The following is a 19009-nucleotide window of genomic DNA, read 5'->3' on the forward strand; positions in this document are numbered from 1 at the left end:
TTATTTTGTACAGCTCACATGTTGCGTTGAGTTACAACTGCCAGATGACATTCACATGGCCTAAATTGTTGTGATATATCAGTTGCAATGTACCAGTCAATACTTCTTCATCTTTCATCTGATTGAAAAATCGTATTGAAATCTACTCCCAGGAAAAGGATTCTACTAATGTTGCTTACAACTGTGTTATGGACAATATGTGCATCACATATTCTTTAATCTACCAGTGTACCAAGTTTTTTTGTTCCTTTGATGCAAAGTCAGATGTGTTTATATGGTAATGATGAATGCAGAGGAGATAGGTTTTTGTTTTACAGTTTGCCATGCAAATTTTATTTGAGGAAAATCACATTTTGCATCTCACAAACAACAACCACAACGGACACAGACACATGTGTGCACAGTCGTTTGCTGGTAACATATTCATGAGCGAGACAAATTGAATTTCAAACAGATGCTGACATAGAAATCATGAGTATGGCCTAGTTATTGTTGAATGGTAGAAGAATGTGTATTTTCAGGTGAATAGTCATAATCTCTTTTCCGTATCTCAGCCTGTTCTCAAAAGCTCTGCACAAAGCATGTCTTTTGCAGAGGAAACACCTCCATTTTACAACTCCCAAATCGGTTATTGTGTAAGATGGCACCGCATAATGTGTATCATGGCATGATTGCACGGCAAAAAGCGTGAAAAGAAAAAAAATAACAAAGTAAATGTGATTCAAACAAAACATCAGTCAGTTTTCAAGAGTGTGAGTTGAATAAGAATGCAAACAAGAAAGATGAGTTAAATTTTCAATGCAATGTACAGTGTTTTTCTATACACATTTGACAATGACCAAGCTATATACAAGGTAAGCATGATAAACATTTTCAGCCCTGTCAGTTTGTCTGTTACATACATTGCAAGCACATAATACAGGGACAAATTATGAAATGTAGATAGAGTACACAGTAAAGCAGAACATTTTGTCTGTCACGATTGAATATTGGTGAAATATATCCTAAACATTCAGCGAAAGTTCCATCACATGTCTGGGTGATGCAAAAATAAATACAAGACTCCAATGGCAATTTATGGATCAGAATGAATTGATCAGAATGGATTGGTGCTCAGTAGAACAAAATGTTTAAAAGGCACACATAACTCTCCAAATACACATACAGCATTGTTCATGTATGTAGAGGGATGTATGGGCTTGCTGAAAAGCTGAATTTTAAATGGACCGACATTTTAGAAGGCACTTGATGTATACATATTTTTTTTTAAAGAAAATAAAATTCCTATGAAAGGTATTAAAAACCGGCAAACGGCTCTCGATTGTGTGATGGGTTTGTTCGTTCTTTTATCAAGTGTAATGATTGTTCTTCAGGTACATAAAGATATGACTGAATGGCCTGTCTTGTGACGATGAGATGAAATGCATTTCATTAATAAGAAATTTCATGATCGTACACAGTTCTACACCTGGTAGTAATGTAGAAATTCAGGTACACTAATATCGAGAGAATACATCCACCAAAGCCCATACAGTATATCAATGGACATCTTAACAGCTACGCAACAAAGATCAGCACCACATAAATACTAACAGCATCGTCACTACCTACCCAGCCTGCTACATCGCTAAGCGCTCTACTGAGATATATGTCTCTTGATAGATATATATTTAGCATTCTCTATTTACAATGAATTGTCCTTCATGTCCAGCTAATACTGATACTTTACATACTGACACATTAACACTGACCACTATAGTGAGTGCAGTTACTTAGGTCCTGATTAGGGCTTGTGTGGAACAAATAGCAAAAACAAATGTGTGTGTTTGTGTGTGGTAAGTGTGAAGACATAATACCTATGGTGGAGTAGGTTTGTGTGTGTGCATGTGTATGTGTTTAAAAAATGATGCCTCACAGGGAGATAAAAGCTTAAACGTTCTTGACGAGTTACATTTGTAGAGGAATACTTTGGAACGAAGAGAATGCAATACCTGTTCCTTGCTAGCTGTTTTGAGGTATCAGATTGCGCGCGCATCTCTCGTTACATAAAGAGCAATATGTACTTGGACAAATAAAGTATTTTATCTTCTTTTTGTACAGCGTGACATTCACGACTATCAAACTCGTTACACGCCTTGAAATAAAACCTGATTTCTTTTGAATTATTACAACGTTGGTGTTTAGCTGGGAGCCCTTACAGATGAACCTTTGTTTCATCAAAGCATCGTGAGCATGAACACCAAAAATAAAGCACACAGCTAAACTTGGACGGAATGCACGGCTCCTCAATTCACACTTGAATGAAGGCTAAATGTTCTTCGTGACGCTCAGTCCAGCAGTATTCTTTAGCTCCGTCGAGAACGATTGTTAATTCCCTCACGGCTTGGTGGGATCGGCGTTGAACGTTTCTGACAGGAACTTGTTGTAGTTGATCTTTCCTTCTAGGTTCTCGTCAAACAGCGACATCACTTGGTACACTTCTTCCTCGTCCAGCACGGCGTTGCACAGCTTCAGCACGTTGCGGAACTCGGGCAGGGAGAGGTAGCCCGTGCGGCCCGTGTCGATCTTCTTGAACGCCCGCCTCAGGTTCCGCCAGTCACCGACCAGCTGGAGATAAGCACGGAGCAACAGAAAAGAGAACGATTCATTAATATTTCAGTCTTCGCTGATGTGTTATTTACAACGGTATCATTGTCTTTGGCCGTCAGAATAAGGACCGACTGTTTGTCACAAAAATTGTAATCGCGGAAAAAAGCTTAAAGGTTCTGAAAAATAAATGGAAAAATACTAACCCCGAAACGGATAAACAATTCGACGGCACAACTACAATTGTATAAACAAACGAAACTAAAAGAGAACAATTAACAATGGAATAAATTCAGGCACACGTTTGTCAAGCGATATAAAAACAAACTGAAATATCCAGACAAAAGTCTTCTTATATCTGTAAGATTTAACTATATTTAGGAAGGATTTACTATAATTTCCCCTGAAAGCGACAACTATCATCACAGTAAGGACAATAGATAGATAATCTGATTCTTACCATTTGGCGTAGCCTCGCTGTTATTCCGTTCGGACCCTTATTTGGTTCCTCTACTATAGGGTTGATGGGGATCTCGGCCTGGGGGTGTGTCATGAGGCCCGTCATGTTGTTACCGTACCGGTGAGTAGCCTTCCGCAGGGCGAACGGCCGCAGGAACTCGATGTAGTTCACTCTGCCGAGGTAGAATGATATCGGAAATGTTGAACTTTAAAATAATTTCCGGTTGAATTGTGCCAGTGCCCCCAATGACTGACAGAAGTGAGTATCTATTTATTCAATCTTGTTCTAATGTATGAATTTATCATTATCAATAATTCAGTTTAATAGGCCTACATACAATGCAGGAGTACAAGTACGGTAACACATATTCAGTACATCCACTTACAGAATGTATTCTAATGTTATGAATGCTATGATGTTTGTGTTTTTCAACCATAAAAGTTTTCAGGGCCAGATGTGCAATAATTACCGTATGCAATATTGTTCCTGAGTCTATGTGTGTTTTTGCCTGTGAGAATAATTATTTGCATGATGGTTTTCAGTATACATTACCTCTTACAAGGAACATTTTCTTTTTCAACTTCTGCTTCTGGATCCCTCATATGATTCATCTCCGTTACCACATATTATCTACTTAGAATTTGGGTGTTGAGGGGGTTTACCCCCCCCCCCCAGTCCCACTAGGACTGACCTTTTTTTCGCTTGTCAGTCGAGTTAGGGAGAGAAGTGGCAGCAGAAAATTGGATTTTTCGTTTTTCTTGTCAGCCGATTTGGCGAGAGAATTGTCATTGGGTCAACCCTCCCCCCCCCCCCCTCCTTGACAAAAAGCTAGAAGCCCCTGATACCACACTAGAAATCTACAGTGAGTTCTCATGTTACTTGTACTCACCTTCCATCCTTGTTCACGTCGAATTTCCTGCTCAGCATGTCGAGTTCGTACATGTTGAGATGAACGCAGAGCTCCTGTAGGACATCACGGAACTCCTCCCCGCTGACGAACCCTGTTCCGTAGGGGTCGAGGCGCAGGAATTCTTTTCGGAGGTCATCCCACATGTAGTCGACCTGACGGACGAATCAAAATGCATGTTAGTATTCTAGTATAATTGATTGGCTATTATATTTGATGAGTTAAACTTTTACCCAAGTTTTGAAAGCGAATGAAAGCAATCATGTGAGGGATTCCATGGCTTCTTCACAATACGTGCTTAGTGTCACCCTGGGTACCCTCTGGAAAGTTAATACGTTACGTTGCAATAAGTAATACAGCGACTCCCTTTACGACGAAGTCCTCAGGACCGGCAGTTTTCTCGTATTTCGTTATAACCGAAGAGATAAAGTGTTTAAAGATATACTGTACTTCGAGACATGAAATCTTGCGTAGTTTTTAAGGGAATTTCTTAATAACCATGTTAATTACAACGGAAGTGCACTGCAACTGCTGTAACGACACACATAACTACTACAATGACTGAAGTGATTACATCAGAGGTTGTCTATGGCTCGCGAATAGTTTTCTCGCTCACCTTTGACCTTAGGTTGTCTTCCAGCATGTCTGCAGCGCAGTTGAGTTTCCTCGACCTGACGAGGAAGTCGGAGTCTCCTCGCTTCGGCGGGGCTAGTTTGGCATTCGGGAACGAGGCCTCTTTCGGTGAATAACCGAAGTGGCGGACGAATTCGTTGAAGTTTAGCGTGCGATTCTGCGTGGTGATGAAAGTATCCCACAGACGGCGGATCTCGCCTCTGGTTACTTCTGGTCGGATGTTTAGTCTGTACAGACGAAGGTAAGGTAAGATTAGATTAGATTAGATTAGATTAGATTAGATTAGACTAAACATCAAAGTCGAGATGGAAAATATACTGGGATTTGTTAGGTTTCATTCCTTTATCGACATCATGTTTGTGGATCTTAATACTATTTTTTGGAGAAAAAAAATGCCAATGTTAGTCATTTTCATTTGATCAACGATGGACTTGCGACTTTGTTCTACCAGACGAGGATGAGACATACAATCTTAAGTGTGCACCTCGCTTGAAGGCCGAATGGGTTAATAATTAATGGAAGTGAACCCGTTTCATCTCACCTTTTGAACATTTCATACATCATCTCCTGAGTCAGCCGTCTTGTATTAGTAGTGTCGATGTCGGAGAAAACCGTGTCAATCTCCGCCATGCGATTTGTCACCAGCTGCTTGATGAGTTTCGAGAGCTGTAAGAAAAAATGAATAACAAAATTTTACCGTCATTACTTTACTTGAATAAACATGCAACGATTATTTCTATTAGCGTGTAGGAGGTATTTTCCATACGCAGTGATTAGATTATAAAAATGACCGGGTATTTTGTGGGCTTAATTCACAACGGCTGCGTGAGGTAGGATCGTTTTCATGTCACAGGCGATGACACAGCTTTTTATCGAGGTATTTCATGGGAGCTTTCAACCCTGTTAGGATTTAAGAACTTTCTCAGCATTTGAAGAAGCAGTGAACGAATAAGAGGAGAAGCGGAAAAAGACAAAGAAAAAAGAGAAGAAGATAAAGAAGAAGAAAAAGAAGAAGGAGGTAAAGAAAGAAAGAGGAAGATGAGAAAATGCGAACGGGAAGAGGACAGGATGGAAAGGGACAAATTAAAACACCAAAAGGTAGACACTTGCGGCTTTGTTCTACAATTCTTCTAAGCGCCTTGTGATAGGGCCTGGGGGAATGCGAATATGTTCATAATGTATCGCGTTTTACTAGGCAGCCGCTCATGTATCTAGTCAAGGTATTTAGGATCTAGGGGAAAAGAACGAAGTATGAAGCAATCCAAAGATTATTCAAACATTGAGAAATTGGAATAAAAAAAAAAGATTGGCTTCAATTTGACTCAAAGTAGCGCCATAGCAATACATTTAACATAGTTTTTGTTGTAATCGTTTCAGTCTTTAAACCTATGCCACACAAAAGGAAGAGGAGAGACAAGCAAGATTGTTACTGACCTGTTTGATGGACCGGCCACTCTTATTAAACTCTTCGAAACTGAGAGGTTGATCCGACGGTTCCTCCTCTTCCTCCACAGCACCCAGATCCATCTCCTCCGGGGCAGCCCCGACCGTTTTGGCGTCGAAGAGGCTCGGAGCAGGGCCATATCTATATAGAGGGGAGAAGAAAATTGTTAATCGCAATGCCAAAGTGCAAATCGCCATTTTGATTTCAAACAAAGTCAAAACGAGTCATCTGCTGAAAACAGATAACAATGGTTTGATGGCTGAATATCAGATGCTTCGCAACTGTTGCTGCATGCACACATTCGTCATGAATCATTACCTCGTACATGGGTACATTTGGAACATGATTATAGACGATGCCCTGATTTTTGTTGTGTCTTTTGTCTTCGCTCCATAAGAAAAAAAGTTTTCTAAAGTCGACATAAAGACACATTAAACGCGTCACAGCATTCAGCACATGAACATTGTCTGGTAGCGGTTAATACCAAACCGCCTCGAATGTGAAAGTGATATCGATTGCAGAATAAACGGAAAGATATGTTTGCACTGACTTTTTTTAAGACGTGATATTCTTAATGAGATGACGTCAGCACAGGAAATTGCGGGGGAGATTAGGCATATTGGCTGTAAAGGTCACTCGAAGAAAAGTGTTTGGATGCTTACTTAGTGTCGAACTGGCCCATGAAGTCGAGGTACTTGACGTTGCCCTCGTCGTCGAGGGGAACCCGGTCGAGGAAGGCCTCGAACTCCCTATCGGAGAGGCCAAGGTTGAACCGGCTCTCGATGGCTGCTCGGAACTCCTGCTGGCTGACTACGTGCAGTCGGAGCTTGTCAACCTTCCTGTTTTGCAAGGGAAAATGCGGGAAAAGATCTTAGCTAACGATAACACTATAAAGAGAGTGATACGAGATGTGTAGAATATACAACGTCTTGTATTCGAATGAATCTATTTTGTAATAATATCGATAAACTATGCATGATATTTTAATATCTTTTGACACTTAACTTTACAGGACGGGATCGGTTCACTACAGAAAATGTCTCTCATTTGGAATCGGTTGTAGTGAATCTTTTCGTCGTCACCATCACTCGAAAAAGTTTTGAATGCTACCATGATAAAAAACTAAGATTCCGAACATGCCTGTGAATATTCTCAGTCGTCCAGGCAGGTAAAGTAGATCAGGAACTATAACCTGATGAAAGGTCGCAACTCCAAGAACACAAGTAAGTCCAGTTGACTAGATTTACCGATATAATTCACTAGATTCCGAACGTTCAAAAAACAACTTTGAGGGATGAACTAGAAACTCACTGAAAAGTTCCCAAGAGTGAGATGAAGTCTCCCTGGAAGAGCTCCATAAGTCTGGCCTCCATTGCCGTCAGTGACTGGCCCTCGTTTGGACTCTGTGTCAGGTCTACTTTGTGATATCTGTCGAGAATATAAACATTAAAAAGTAAGCAGGCAAGTTGATGATAAAGACAAATATAATGGTCATGACGACATTAACATGAAGAAGGTGGTGAAAACAATGAAGAGCAGGATGTATAAATGAGGGAAAAGAGGAGGAGAAGGAATGAATTTGAAAGGAAAGTTAAGGGTAAACCTCTTGCCTACGGATGTCCAAGAGTCCATAACCTTTATCCTCTTTACCACAGTGCTCCAAGATCACACAAAGGGGGTAAGACTTGCACCCCATATCGCTTCTTAGTATGTTTTGTGCCTCTCATCTCCAAGGAGGCCCATCAGCATCGGATTAAAACCTGCTGTGGATGCGAGTCGTTTCTTGGATGCAGACAACTCACCTGTGCTTCGGGTCGTTCAGGATGCTGTGCGTCACTCCTCCCTCGCTGCGGTCTTGGAATCGGCGAAGGAAGTCTCGGTAGCAGATCATACCGGTCCGGCTGGGCGACAGGTTGCAGCGCGCCAAGAAGTCGTCTAGGAATGAACTCTCCAGACTCAGACCGAACTTCGTCAACACCTTAGTGAACGTGGCCTTGTCCACCTGCAAGGAACACAAGATATTGTGTTATAGGTGTGTTGTGGAGCGGATTTTGTGCACCTCCAAAGTGTAACAGAAATGTATATTTATCTCTTTATGTGTTATAGAAGAGCATGTGTTTTACAATAGCTATGGAAAATACGCTTGCCGAACAAGAAATTATACTCGAAACAGTGTTTGATGCTGAAAATAACAACTGTGTGATAGGTCCTGTGTCTCTCGAAAGAGCACAGCACTAGACAAGACTGCACAAGTGTACTTCAGTAGTATGTATGAATGCACTCTTACATTTTGTTCAGTCCACTCAAGGCTATGATTGTCAAAACTTCCCTAAAGCCATTTATCTTTGGTACCATTTATCTCCATGGTTGTGAAACCCTCATGTTTTAATCCTCTGGAAGTTGCAGAGAAAATATCGCTCAGTTAAATAACCCAAGACCTCGGCATCGGAATGGCACTGAAGCACGAGGAAGTCTTATGTTTGGTCAGCTTACGTCATAATTATTATTATCTCACCTCTCCTTTGTGGTCCTTGTCGAACTCCTCAAACTCTTTCCTCATCCTCGTGCATCCCGTCCTGAACTTGTCCTTCAGCCATCTCTCCACGTGGATCGACCTCATTCTGTCGACTTCCGCCTTCTTCTTTTTCCTCGCTAAAGGAAGCAAAGAAAACAGACTTCAGTCGTTGCTGCAACAGCGGTGTTTTTCAGTTACACATGCTATTTTACTTAATGATTTTAGCCCATTTAATATCCATCTTATTCGTCATATTGAGATCAGCTAATTGTTTTCCGTTACCCCGATGATTACTTTATATTCTGTGATCTACTTGCCCATGATAATGATTGTCCTCGAAAGATGATGAAGATAGTGATGTCTCATTTCAGATCAGAATACGGTTCTTGTTTCCATACACAAAGTTCGCAACTATGTTTAGATACAACCTTCGTCTTCTACTAACATTGAATATCCTCAGTATTATACGCATTTTATGACTATCATTCTCCTAAGGTAAATCCGATAACTACCACATCGTTGATTTTCAATTACAAAGACCAAAATAGCGTGATGAAAATATAAGGATACTCCTATGATTGTCATACTTAGTATATCGCATATACTTACGTGACATGCGCTTTGCGCCTGTATCATCGGGTGTGTAGACATCCTCGCCCATGGCTGTGCTAGCGCGGAGGTTGATACCCAATTTGTTGAGGAGTTTGGAACCGTTGATGACACCAATGTTATCAACGTCGTACCTTTTGTAAATACGGAGAGAAAGACGGGGGAAATTAATATTCTAGCAGTTGGACGTCTGCTTTTAACAATGCGATTTTTAATAAAATAAAAAGAATTTTCATGCCCTCCTTTTTCTCTGATTACGATAACTTCAAATGCATTTATGATATCATTACCTTGTATTGAATGATATTTGGTATTTGATTACCATGAATAGGTAGAAAAAAATTGTGCTATTGATTAACTAGAATTCATTTACTCTTTGCAAATATACATGCATAAAAATAGAGATACAAATAATATCCATATGTACGAAATGTACCATATAGTTACTGCATGACTATAGATGATGAGCGTACCTGAGCCAAAGCTTCTCGAATTCGTCATCATCTAAGAAGAAGAGCATTTTGTTGAGGGCGTTCCTGAATTCTGGCTTCAGGATTCGACCCGTCCCGCCGGGGTTGAGCTGTGGAATCATGTCTGCTACATCTAGGAACCTGTATCGGGTGCGGCAAAAGAGAAATTAATAAATGCTTTGTGTCCTTGTTCTCTTTAATCGATTTAAACTCATACATATGTATGGGAAAAGTATCTAACAATCCTATGCCTACAATTCGTGTATCTGTTATTGTGTGCATTTTAAATTTCTGGTCTGAATAAAATGCAAGAAAAAAAAAACATTTAGTGATGCACGTAAACCTCCTCATGAGCTCTACATGATCATAAAAACAGGGTATGATATTAATGATTATTTGATCCTTTTTCCCTTATTCCACCCAATATTCGTCTTTGCATTAACTGCAGAGGAAAGATAATGTTTGGCGTTGCCTAGGGTACCACAATGCCGTAAAGGGCGGGGCATCTATTCTTACCTCTGCTTGGCTCGCTCCTTTAGCTGGGCGTGCACCTGGGCAGCCGACATCTGGAGCTTGTCCGGCTGGTTCCGGTTGATGGGGTCCATCCACGCAGGCATCTCTTTGCTGGTCACGTGACGGAAGAAGGCGTAGAACTCCTCCAGTCTGATTGCTTGTCTATCTTCCAGTCTCATCCTTTGATTTGATAATAATAATAATAATAATAATAATAATAATAATAATAATAATAACAATAATAATAATAATATATGATAATAATAACAATAGATACATCATACACGATTTCAGGACATAATCATGCATTAATGAACGCGTAAAAGCTCATTTCTGCGTTGTGAAAATCAAGTCCTTCCTTTTTTTCGAGTCACAGTGAAGATTTTCGTCAGAGGACGAAGACTACTCTGCACAATGCATTTATCAAACTGGATGCCGCCAAGTTAAGTACATGTGAAATTTGCTGCTTATTGTATGTGATATCGACTTTGTAATATCATCAATTTGTTTTCTGACAGCCCTATAGCTGTGTGGTTTAAAAAAACAATGTCTCTGGCCAGTTCTTTCATTTCATCGATGTGGAAGGCTACCCCCTCAGATTAAAGTGTATTAGAAAAGAAAAAAAGAAAGAAGAAAAAAGAAAAAGTACCGCAGTGCAATCATTTTTAGTATGTAATGAAAGTATCAGGAACACTGTGACTTATGTGACTTAGCTCACAACAAAACATTGGAAGTAATTTACAAAAGCATCTGCAGCGACACCATTATGCTACAGATTACCAAATAATAAAAGTCAATGTCTTAGAATAGAAAACAAGATAGCGAATCTCGGTATCACAAAGACACGGTTTTGACAAGCCCTTATCATATTTCGCAGTGCCATTACATCACGTCGTCATGAGTTTGCCCGCATAATGATATGTATGATTTCGTATAGGCCTACTGTATAAGCAAGTTACACTCCTTAGATGAATTGAGTGCAAGCAATGATTTAGATGAACTTAGATGATATTTCGAGGATATCTTACTCATCTCTTGCTTTGATCGTTACTGGTGATTTCATTATCAACATACCTCTGCATGAGAAGGTTGAACTGTTTGAGACTGATGAACCGACCCAGGAAGGTGATGAGAATGCGGGCCAGAGCCTCTCTGCTGACGATGCCCCGCCCATCGGGGTCGTTGGAGACGAACAGCTTCTTCAGCTCATAATAACCACGTTTTATCTTCTCACGTAGGAGCAATTCGATCTAAGAAGATAAGTGAAAAGGGGGATAACACCAGCATGACCACTATATATTTTCTTATCAGAATATACTCTTTTGAAAACAGTCAAACAAGAGAATAGACACTCGAATGGACAAACAAACAATCAAATAAAGGAGATGGCTTAAATCAAGTCCATTTATTATGTAAACTTTGATTGCGTAAAGACGCATGACGCCAATAGACATCCGATAGCGAACTCTCGCTGACACGCACATTGTGAAATACGTACATGCCTATCTCCCGTTTATCTTAGTTCATGACCTTAGTTCAACCCTTGGATTTGATTTGATCAACTTTTGAGAATTCAAGTTGTTATGTTTCACTGACAAATAAAAAAAAAGAACTACAGCAAAGTCATCTTCATAAAATGTCGGCTTTGTATGAAGTGTTACATGTCCAAGGCTTTTGTAATTTTACTGTGTCAATAAAATCTCGCTGGATGGAAATCTGTCCACAAATAGCATCAAATGACCTAAGTGTAGAACGGACCAGGGTCCATGGTTATAGCAACCTCGATCTGCCATTCGCTTTTCGTGACGACCACCAATTTTATCCCCATTTCTCCTATGACCGACACCCGACTAACTGCCGCCACCGCAGCAGTCTTCGCCATCAGCAACGCCCCCAAGAGTCGAATGTGAAATCAGTTAGCCCGAGCTTATCATCGGCTGAATCTTTTGAAAAAAGCATCCTGATATAACCTCAAGTGTGTTTGTGTGTGTGTGTGTGTGTGTGTGTGTGTGTGTGTTCTACTCGGCAGCTTTTTAATCATCATTGTGAATTCACCTCATTCATTTTGGCTATGATATACTTTACAGCAGATTTTCATATCAGTATCGATATTTTGTGTGTCACTTTCGATTTTCAGATGCATTATGCTCTCACGGGGAGTTCAAGGTGACATGGAAATCAACTCAAATCATCTCGATCAATGGCAGCGAATCAAGCACAGGACTAAAACCGATGCGGATGCGGATATGGAAAATTTGGGTCTTATCTGCTGTTTTATCGACTATCAAATTTCCATTAAGCCAGACACAGGGCCACGGAGATACCGTTAGCTTCTTATCTGCAGAAGGTGTATACACACAGGGAAGAGACAATCTTAAAATATACACGAGATGCGACTTAAATTGAGGTCATGGGGAGGGGAACTCAGTCGATTGATTGCACAAAGTGCTGCCACGGAGGGCAGAATCTCTTTCAAAAGAGCTTGGTAACAATAACACTGTAATCTCCTGTTTGTCTTGACAATATGGGAGCAGTGTTTGAGGGAGAAAAAAACCGACGAAGCAAGCAGACGTTTGCCTCACCACTGCATGACCGATGCGACCACACCATTTTTTTGTACCTTTTGACGCCACGTGCTAATTTAGGCAGGATAGCTTCTTCCTCTTTAAGTTAAAAAGGAGATAGCACTGCTAACGAAAGTAGACCGTCTGAGGGGAGGACATGTGTGAAAAGATTGAAATATAAGGGGCTGTGCCTTACCTCATCAATTTCTATCCTAGACTGAGTTCCGGGTCTGTTCGAGGACCGAGATGCTACCTGGCCTCGACTTTCGGCTCTGCTCGCGAGCTCGGCCCGTGCTCCTGAAAGATGGGGAAAAACAGTGATAAGAATATTACAGCATTATCAACCACATTACCATCTTTATCAGACACATTAACAACAACTACAATTTATATCTATTTTTTAGTAACAACAAGAATTCAAGTCACGTCATATGATCATAATATGATCTCATTCCTAATGCAATCATTTCTATAAATAACATAAAATGACAAATCATGCTATCAACATGCATTGTGTCATGGCATATAGGTTCTACCACCATTTGCCCTTGGCACTTCTTCATCAGATTTCGACCGCACAACGAATTAACTCCATTCTTGTCAATTTGAGATATTTGTGACTAAATCTCCTTAAAAAAAAACAAAAACAAAAACAAAACAAAGAAAATGATAGTAGAATATGATTTGTTCAATCTTAACTAATCTAATGACATTCCTTTTTATGCAGCAAGTGAGGTTTCATTGGAAAGTTTTTTTGTTTTTTTTTTTGCTCTACCTAATGATGGACTTAATGTGAGATTTTTATGGCGCTTAACTCGTTTTTATTTCGTAGGGAGTTGACTTACTAGTATGCGGGGAGGAGGGATGGGATAGAGTGAAGACGAGGGATGATGGGATGTATAGACGGCTGAGGGAGAAAATGGAGCCTAGATTCTGTCACCTCCAAAGTGAGCTGAGAGGAATAACCCCACAGTCAAGTTTGGGAGAGAGATACTTTAGAGGAAAAGAAGGGGAAGAGGGAAGGGAAATGAGAAACGAGGGGGCGTTGACACGAAGTACGCAAAAAATGAGGACATATCGCGAGTGTACATAAAAGTCGGGTTGGGTGCCGTCAAAAGCGAAATCATATTTGCCGTATACATGACGGACCAGCTTTCCATCCCACTTCAAGAAGATCGCTATCTCTAAATAGGGCAATCAATACAACCGTACTTTGTTCAAATAACACCTTCGTCCTTAGAAGTGTTCGTCATGTCGCAGATCGTGTCCGTGTCTGTTCAGCGAACAGAGTCGATATTTACTCTGAGCAAACTGAGCAAAAGGAATAAAGCATGCTGTTGTCGCGCCGCCGTTTTGTTTTGTTCAGTAATCACATCGGAAACGAACAGTTCTTCTCTTGAAAATGAACACATTTATGAGTAATAAACTGTTGGAGTGCAAAAACAAGCGGATCTCTGCTTACTAGTCCGATCGTTGTATCCATTTTGAATAAGTTTTTGCAATCGGTGTTCACTCGATGTATACTGTTAACGTTGTTTATCCATATGTTGCTCCTTTTAATTTCATTGCCAGATTTACAAAGTGAACTTTACATTCAGTAGTTGTATTCTAATGTTGCTTCTGGTTACCACGCTACGAAATATGTTTATAATTTAGGAAAGAAGGTATTCTGGGAGCATTTGAACAAAATGAAATATCCCGTTTTTCATTATTTGTTTGTTGGTTTCTTTGTTTAAGTCTTTGAGGGTTCTGGATATGTTGAATATAATACTATCATGTAACGCCACAGCTTTGTGCGTGTTAACTGCAAACTTTTGGCGGATGTTACAAGAGTCAGCGTTAACCCTTGCCGTACCATTTGGCATGCTGTTTCGACACAATAGCAATTAAAGGCTGGTTGGGATGATAGTCGTGAGTGGGTTAACACTCGATTTGTACGCGCAAGCACTGTCGGTCATGATTTTTTTTTCCTCTCTTCTCATGACAGAGCAATAAACTCATCTCGTGTCACTCATCAAACTCTAGGTCTAAACTCAACAATCTCTTCAGTCTTGCAAGGTGTCGGCTTTGTTTGACTTATGGCTCTCTTTTATTTGATCAAACCCTAGGTCAACCTTTTTGCACTTGGTTATTAAGTCTGTGAGTAAGTATACAGTCTGTATATACTTTTCTGCACACCGTGTCAGAGATTCCGAGTGTATTCAGTCAGTCCTATAAATATTGGACTTAGCCTGCGGGCCTCACAAGTGGTTAAATAACACAAGTTGGTGTAAATCTACTGTTGTGTATCGACTGTGTAACGGGATAATGATGACTTGCGCATACAGCCAAGAAGGGTGCGGTGTCAAACGAGTTGTGAAGGTGTATTCTTTGCACAAATAGCCATAGAATTTGTGATTAAACTCGACTGACTTATCACAAAATTGTAGCTTGACGAATCTATATATTCCATTTGCCGTAAGAATGCGGACTGTCATGATTATTTTGGGAACAACCTGTCATATTTTTGTCAATACTAAAAGGAGAAGTTACGACAAACACTGGCGTTACAATTTTGGTTGATATTGGATATGTGTACATAACACAAAGAATGCCAGGAGAGAGCGAGAGGGAGAGATCAACTTCTTTTTGTCAAGTCAAGCATTCTTATTTTTCTGCTTATGCGACCGTCTTAGACTAAAAACAATCCATAATTGTCTTTGGGATAAAATACACCGAATTCCCACTCCAAGCATCGACATGATCAGAAGTGGAAGGTTCTCGACTTATCAGTGCCGTCTCCATGGAGACGAAAGAGTTGCTCCCTTGGCGGGGTCATGCTGCAAAGGTCAAATACGCAGCGACAGGACAGAGATCAAGTTTAAACTGTCTCTACGCTGCCATGCCAAAGGGGGTATCGCGCAGGATATGTGGGTTGCCATGAGGACTATCAGACGATAGCGTTCTCCGAGCAACGTTTGCCGGGCTGCGGCGCGTTGTCATTACATCGCCGTCTCATACATACGGTATCAAAAGATTGACATACATTTTGTATCATATAAAGGTATTATGGCACATTCTGCTGTACATGTCTGTAGACCTAGATCATATTGTGAGCAGAGTTAAGGCTATAGCTTGTGTTAAAAAAAAGGGATATGAATGATTCTTGCGAGAATTTTCTTGGCAACTGGAGCAACTGCTGCTGTTCACTGCGTGTATATTGTATGAACCATATCTGTGATGTGCATTATACTTTGTAATTATAAAATATTGTCTATTTCTATGTGTGTGTGTGTGTGTGTGTGTGCGTGTGTGTGTGTGTGTGTGTGTGTGTGTGTGTGCAATATATGTATAAGAGGGGAACTAGAAGAAGAAACACAATGTAAGAATTGATCTTAAAAGGAAGAAGTGAATATGATCTGAATATTTAATGTATTCAGTTCGGAGGCTCTAAAGGGATTATATAAAAATGTAACATTTTTTTTTCAGTCCTGTTTCGGCAGTCAGCAATCACGTTAATACGAGGATCAAAGTCTAAGCACATACTGTGGTTATTGTATCCCCGAACATGGCACATTGTGTGCTGCGAACATTCAGAAACGCGATAGCAACAAGAACAATATGCCACTGCATTGTACATTGTAACAAGACGCCGAAAAGCGGCACGTTTGCTCAAGACATATAATTATGGCACGCACATTTACCAATGGGTAATTATTTTGAATCTACAAATTCTACTTAGTCAACGTCCATGTAATCAGTTGATTTCAGTCTGTTAGGTTCCTAGGTGATAATGATATACGTATACAGGAGGACTTTTTTACAATAAGCAGACAGACGTATACATTATGAAATCGACTCTTTTCAAACGAATTTGAGATTGTCACATAACATGTTACCGAATTTTACATTGCTCCAATTGAGAAGCAAACAACTTAACACCAATGTAGTCCAAGTGGTTTTCCTATACTAACTGGTTACCTTGAGCTACACAATAATCATCAAAAGAACATAATTACATTATTGTATTTGTCTATCTTACCATTGAATAAGTATGTATATTCGTCGGGCATTGAAGCTACAGAACTTATAGCAAATCGTCTCTCGCAGTGTCAGTTTTATGCACATCTTTATTATGCCTGTTCTAACTCTTTTACAGTCATGTACAATCATGACTCCAATGTACAATGTATAGCCACTCTTACATAGTGCAGCGTACCATTTGCAAGATTTCTATACCTTACAAGAATGGCGATTCGAGAGTGAAAAAAAGATTACTCACTGCACTGGCATGGTGATAAGACATACAATGTACATTGTTTTCTTGGGATGTGAAATGCTCCCATATCCTATTTGTACGAACTGTGTTCTATTGGTAATTTCAATATTCAATCACTTTTTACTTTTTTTCGTACGTCATGATAACAATATGATTGTTCGTATTTTATTGATATTTGTATTGTGCCTGTCTTTATTTTTTCTCCTGTCTGTCTTACTGTTGCGGTCCATTTTGTGTTATTGCGGTTGCCACAATAAATGGAATATGTGTCTGATGATTGGCTTTTATCGGTTTAGGCGCTAAATAATGTTCAGTTTTGACTGAATGTTTCTCAACTTACCAAATATTGGTAACCTTGTCTTTGATGGGTCATCTGAGTGGCAAACTTCGACCCCTTCGGGAATGCTGGAGTAGAGCTGTGGGATCCTTGGCAGTGATCTGGTGGTGTGGGTTGGTCCGAATTCGCCCCGCTGCAGTTGCAGGCTTTGACTCTGCGGACGGGCTCCTGAGGCGGTCTTGGAGACTCGTGGGGTCAGGTTGCTGAAGGGCAGTTCGTCCGGCATTCGCGGTCCCACTCCTAGACCGGTCGCTGGTCGTCCACCGGCTCGACTCGACAGTCCTCTGATATTCAGTTTGTCAGGGTTCCCGAGGCGAGAGAGCGGATGTTGGATCTCCGGTAGCTTCGGCATACCGGGCTGGGACGCAGGCCGGGAAATAACTGCCTGCATCTTATCCTACTTTAGTCCAGATCGACTCGTAGAATAACGTTTTCTCTTGAAAACGGATTTTATTCGTTAAGACGACACAAAATGATCCGACTTACCGATAAATAGGGTCCAATATGTCATGAAAATACTGTAAGCCGTTCAATATCTACCGATGTTGATACTTCGTGTTGACAAGAGTGCACTGTGATTCGCCCCAAAGTCAGTGTAGCTACGTTAGGGGGCACACACGCGACTGTCATACACACAGTAAGCAAAGCACGTCGTATCCTGGGTGTTTGTTGTCACTAGCAACGGGATGGTATTCATATTTAAATGCGCCTTCCCCCTGCGGACACGGAGGGTGACGGGACAAAAGGATTTCACCCTGCTTGAGCGATTCGACTTCTCTATTCTGTCTTTCTCGCTGCTCTATTCGTATTCAATCGCGCGGTGCTTGGCCTATAATGTTTGATCGTGGCATAATTGAATAAGGACAAACGCTTGTTTAGGGTAGCGACGGGGTGAGACATTCGGGAACAAGGGTCTGGCAGGTCGCTATACGGGCCCACCACCTCCGATCAACACTCCCATCACAGAGGGAGACAAGACGCAGCGACGATGTCCGAACAGGGCTGATCGAACTGGGTTTTTGTACACACTCTTTCACACATTCACAACTTAAGAAAACGCCACTTTGTTGTATATAGGTTAGAACACACATATCAAGATTCAGTTTATGAGACACACTTCTGTGGTGAACACGATGGTAATAATGATTAGGTCAATCTACCTCTTTGTTTGTCTCTTAATGTATCTACAACTTTTATCTATGCTTTCAATTACACATGAATCGGTCAGGACAAAACAAAGAAGCCGCTGACTGACGAAAATCTCAGATACTGAACAGTGGATAATGACCAAACGAGTAACTACGAGTAATAACTGTGTGTTGTACATACAAGTTCCAATAGTAGGATCTCTTAATAGTACAGTGCCAATGTACAGTTCCAGGTTAATGATCTGACAAGTTTATTGTCTTTCAATTTTGTTTGTTTGTTTGTTTGTTTGTCTGTTTGTTTGTTTTGTTTTGTTTTGTTCAGTAGATATTGTTTATTTGTCTTCCATTGTTGAAGCGCTTTGAGTCCATACAGAAAAGGCGGTTGGTTAATATAATTATGATATTATGAAGGTATTGTGTTGTTATTGATGTAACTGTTCCATTGGAATCTTTCTTGACGGTCACTAGACTCAATCTGCCCTTGGTTTTTACCAACATTGATCGCACCTATTTATTTCTGTTCACTCTCAGTCCGAGGACGGACCGCAAGTGTTAAAGGTCTTCT

The 19009-nt window shown here is 40.5% G+C and overlaps 1 protein-coding gene across 1 annotated transcript; it reads right to left on the reverse strand.

Moving 5' to 3' along the window:
* Positions 1-2376: 2376 nt before the first annotated feature.
* LOC139739555 (EF-hand calcium-binding domain-containing protein 6-like) lies at positions 2377-17900 on the reverse strand. The gene is made up of 16 exons (XM_071650159.1): positions 17300-17900; positions 12898-12998; positions 11212-11387; positions 10141-10317; positions 9628-9765; positions 9155-9288; positions 8546-8682; positions 7833-8032; positions 7342-7458; positions 6693-6869; positions 6021-6171; positions 5128-5252; positions 4570-4813; positions 3936-4108; positions 3047-3218; positions 2377-2607 (listed from the first exon to the last, which is right to left on the reverse strand). The coding sequence occupies exons 1-16, from the start codon at positions 17685-17687 to the stop codon at positions 2377-2379; spliced, it is 2841 nt and encodes a 946-aa protein (XP_071506260.1). The 5' UTR covers positions 17688-17900.
* Between the last annotated feature and the right edge of the window lie 1109 nt (positions 17901-19009).

The sequence above is a fragment of the Diadema antillarum genome, unplaced genomic scaffold (assembly GCF_040938485.1).
Source record: "Diadema antillarum isolate AM-2024a unplaced genomic scaffold, OU_Dant_1.0 seq00000807_RagTag, whole genome shotgun sequence".
NCBI classification, from domain to species: Eukaryota; Metazoa; Echinodermata; class Echinoidea; order Diadematoida; family Diadematidae; genus Diadema; species Diadema antillarum.

Excerpts from the sequence above, each read along its gene's own strand:
- LOC139739555 (XM_071650159.1), bottom strand. The coding sequence starts at position 17,687 with ATGCAGGCAGTTATTTCCCGGCCTGCGTCCCAGCCCGGTATGCCGAAG. Across the intron at positions 4,109-4,569 it reads AAGACAACCTAAGGTCAAAG|GTCGACTACATGTGGGATGA; the intron begins GTGAGCGAGAAA and ends TTCGTCCGTCAG. Across the intron at positions 2,608-3,046 it reads CAGCGAGGCTACGCCAAATG|CTGGTCGGTGACTGGCGGAA; the intron begins GTAAGAATCAGA and ends GCTTATCTCCAG.